The sequence below is a fragment of the Nicotiana tomentosiformis genome, chromosome 2 (genome assembly GCF_000390325.3).
Source record: "Nicotiana tomentosiformis chromosome 2, ASM39032v3, whole genome shotgun sequence".
NCBI classification, from domain to species: Eukaryota; Viridiplantae; Streptophyta; class Magnoliopsida; order Solanales; family Solanaceae; genus Nicotiana; species Nicotiana tomentosiformis.
The window spans coordinates 63,260,130-63,264,497 of NC_090813.1; the positions used below are offsets into that span (position 1 = coordinate 63,260,130).

A 4,368-nucleotide genomic window follows, 5' to 3' on the forward strand; every position below is an offset into this window, starting at 1 on the left:
CCTATATATATTATTTTGTGGTTAACAACTACTCCATCCGTTTCACTTTATGTGAACCTATTTCCTTTTTGATCCGTTCAAAAAAGAATGATCCCTTTCTAAATTTAAAAATAATTTTGCTTAAACTTACAATTCTACCCTTAATGAGAAGCTTTTATAACCACACAAATACTCTGAGTCCCTTTTTGACTTGTTTAGGACCACAAATTCCAAAAGTTTTTATTTTTTCTTAAACTCCGTGTCCAATCAAACAGGTTCATATAAATTACAACGGAGGGAGTATTGTTTAAAATGATATGTACATGAAGCATCCCGTATTTACACATGTCTGTCCGGGGAGAATTATATATGTGCAGTACCTTTTATGTGAGTGAATCTTTTTTACACCGTCATGCTTGCTTCTACATATCTCTTTCTTCCTTTCCTCTACTTGTAGTCTTGTACTATAACTTCTTCTCCTCCTACTCCTAATTAAATGGCTTCTTGTGTCAAGATATGGTTGATCACAATAGCCATAACATTCTTTGTCTTTAGCTTAAAAATACTTGTTGAAGGTGCACCCCAAGTACCTTGCTACTTCATCTTTGGAGACTCGTTACTTGATAATGGAAATAACAACGACCTTGACACAGCAGCAAAGGCTAATTACGCACCCTATGGGGTTGACTTTCGTGATGGTCCTACCGGCCGATTCACCAATGGCCGTAATACGGCAGACTTCCTAGGTATTCTCTTGCTTGTTTCGTAAACTTCCATTCTATTGTGTTTCTTTACTAGACTTTTTTAGTCTTTGAACCACAAAGTTAATTGTTTCAGCTACACTATCGTTTAAGGAACTTGCTAGAGTATTCGGTTGTTAAGTGTTTCACATTGGTCGAGGGAATTGATAGTGGTCTCATAATATATATGGTCTTGCGCGCATGTTATATAATCATCATTGTCCAATCCTGAGTGTGTATGGGTGTTAGAGGTCCCACAATGTTGAATGAATGAACTATTGTCTCCTTATATAGCTAGTCTTTGTAATCCTCATATCGATCCTGAGCTAGTTTTTCGAATTTAGTTAGATCAAACGTCCATTTTATTAACATCAATTTCTTCTTTAGCGCATACACCCATTTGACTTGATTTTATCTCCATATTTGCAGCGGAACTCCTAGATTTTGATCACTACATTCCACCTTTTGCAAGTGCAGAAGGTAGTGAGATCTTGGAAGGTGTAAATTATGCATCTGGTTCAGCTGGAATTCGCAATGACAGCGGAAGCCATCTTGTAAGTGTATATATGTGCTGTATTCATTGCGTCCAAAGCAAACATAAGTAACAGTTGAACAAACTCCTACATGAAAAGTAAAAAATAAAAATAAACTTCAGCACCGTGTGGTCTTTTGAGAAAAACCGTGCGGGCTTGACCTAAATCGGATAATATCACACCATGTTAAGAGTATCGTTGGACGGTTTTAACACAACACCTTTATTACGCATTTTATCTTCCTCTTTGGACGTGAATGACTAATAGTAAATGAAAAAATATATAAGGAATTTACTTAAAAGTTTGTTTTCTTGATCTTTTATTCTCTTCCTATTTTTGTTTTTAGGGTGATCGGATTTACTTGGGCAGGCAATTGGAGAATCATCAAGTCACAATTTCCCGTCTTGCTGATTTACTTGGGAATACAACCTCAGCAAAAAAGCACTTGAATAAGTGTCTCTTTATTGTGGGAATAGGGAGCAATGACTACATCAACAACTACTTGATGCCCGAAACCTATCCCTCAAGTCATTTGTACACACCAAGCGAATATGCAACTGCCTTGATAGAACAATATTCACAACATCTTAGGGTTAGAGTTTTACTTTAATTTATACTCATATCTTATTCATATATTTAAGTTCAAATAAGTAAGAAAGATAAATAAAAAAGGGATAAGTTCAGAGAATTTGGTTTCGCAATACTACCCTTCTTTATGGTTTGTAATATTATGCTTACCTCATCTTTTTTTTTTTTTTTTTTTTTTTTTGTAAAAATTCTTTTAACATATTCGTATATTCCTTCCAAAAAAATATACGTCATTAAGAAAAATATATTCTAACTAATTTTTCCTTTTAATATAGTTTTTTATTTAATTTATTTTTGTAAACATATTTTATGACAGTAATCTGAAAGTCAAACTGTAGAACATTGTATTAAATGGGACTAAAATTGGGGAGTTTCTTTTTCTTTTGGCGTTTCATATAAAAATCGGATTTCTACTTTTTCTAATGCTACTCTTTGGTTGATGTGATTAGACTTTATATGAAGATGGTGCAAGGAAAGTTGCCCTATTTGGACTAGGCCGGATTGGTTGCATTCCAGACGAGTTGCAAAAACACAATACACGTAGATGTGTGGGTTCAACAAATGATGCAATTCAACTATTCAACAGCAACCTAAAGTCTCTCGTAGATAATCTTAACACCAATTTTCCGGACGCAAAATTCACTTATATAAACATGTACAGCATTTCATCACTCATTGGTAATTCTCCCCCCTTTACTTTTCCTTTCAATCTATTTAGCGGTGGCAAAATAAATAAAAAAATAGTTATTCATTCATATTATTTAATAAAAAATAGGTTGTATAATAAACTTTTTAAAAGTGGGTTAAATATGGATAAGATCAATATTATTCACTTAAAAAATGAATAACCAACGAGTTTAACTTTTACGTTTATAAATGATCATATTCAAGAAGTCATGGATAATATGGATCAGGGGCGGATGCACCTTAGTGAAAGCGATATCATCCGACACTGCTTCATCAGAAAATTTCATTTAATATATATTTTATTAAATATACAATATTTTAAATTAGCTCTATATATGTTGAAATGATAATGCTTGCCAAGAAGCGCGTCTTGATCCAGTGGTTAAGCGGCAAATCTTGAGTGGAAGGTAAGCGGTTCGTAACTTACCCCCAAAATGGATGTTTTTAAAAAAAGCTAACTTTCATTTATTAACTGTGCGATGAGCATTTTAAAGCCTTCTAATTCAATTCAAGTATAGTGTATACTCTTTTCGTTATAAGGTGTTTGCTACTACTTTTTGTCCTTTTCTTTTTCTTGAAGACAACACCTTATAAGATTTCAAAATCAAGTTTAACATCTGAAAATTCATTTAACTTGGAAAAAAGAATCGGCGTCTACACAGTAAAAAAAAATTATTTTAAGTTCCTTGAAATTTATTTAAATTTGAATGGTTGTGTGATGCCTTATATAAAAAATTATATAGTACTATATGAGGCTTTATGAATATATTTCAAAAAGTAAAAACTCGTCGAGGAAAGTTATAGTATTGTAGTTGTATTGCATTTTATTGATATAATTGAATTTAATGTAGCATCACTGTTATATTTGTTCATTTATTACTTTATTAAATATCGACACCGCTTGCGAAAAACTCTATGTACGCCCCTCATATGGATATCCATATTATCTGCCGGTTAACCCATTTTCTATTCGCATTAAATATGAGTCGGGTCAGATAATTTATCTGTTTTTGCATTATTCATTTTCAGCTCGCCCATATCCGACACGACCCGCCCCGCCCCGTTTGCCACCCCTGCTATTGAATCTTTATGAGATATTTTGCACTTTTAACTCCATGGATTGGATATTGCGAACTGTCTTTTTTCAGATATCTTTAGTGTGTTGAATCGTCCATGCTGTGAAGTTTCGGAAAGCATGCCTGAAGGGCAATGCGTAGCTGGAGAAACTCCATGTTTGCTTAGGGGAATATATTTTTTCTATGATAATTTTCATCCCACAGAGATTGCCAATATGATCGCGACCAACAGAGCTTATAATTCCGTCCTACCGTCAGATGCTTATCCTATGGATATCCGTCACTTGGTCAGGAACAATAAAGTGTATGATGAGTAACGGTCATGTGCTTCATCATTTGGTTACGTACGTGTAATAAGTTTTACTTGTAATAAATGTTTAAATTAATTATGTTATTATATGGAGTACGCACCTAATACTTGTTTTCAAGATGTGCTTGGGGTTTTCATACAAGTGGAGTAGTTGCCAAATTCAGATTTAATACTTAATTCTTTTCACTTTTACCCTTATCTATAAGTAATCATTCCCAAACTATATCACATATAGTAGTCAAATTTAGATTTTCAAAGTATTTTAAATAAGGATAATTTAATAAAATAAGCATTTTATTAATACTTTATGAAAGAAAGTGCAAAATGCAAACTGAACAATCTATAGCTATCTATACCTATCTATATCTATATTATTATAAAAGTACAAATATTTCACGCTAAATATTAAACGACAAAAATATCCTTAATATATTAATCGACTTTTATATCCTTAA

The 4,368-nt window shown here is 32.8% G+C and overlaps 1 protein-coding gene across 1 annotated transcript; it reads left to right on the plus strand.

The window, feature by feature from the left end:
- Positions 1-367: 367 nt before the first annotated feature.
- On the plus strand, positions 368-4,031 carry LOC104106226 (GDSL esterase/lipase At1g29670-like). Its single transcript, XM_009614726.4, has 5 exons — positions 368-725; positions 1,149-1,273; positions 1,599-1,844; positions 2,290-2,518; positions 3,676-4,031. The coding sequence occupies exons 1-5, from the start codon at positions 476-478 to the stop codon at positions 3,918-3,920; spliced, it is 1,095 nt and encodes a 364-aa protein (XP_009613021.1). The 5' UTR covers positions 368-475; the 3' UTR covers positions 3,921-4,031.
- Positions 4,032-4,368: the final 337 nt, after the last annotated feature.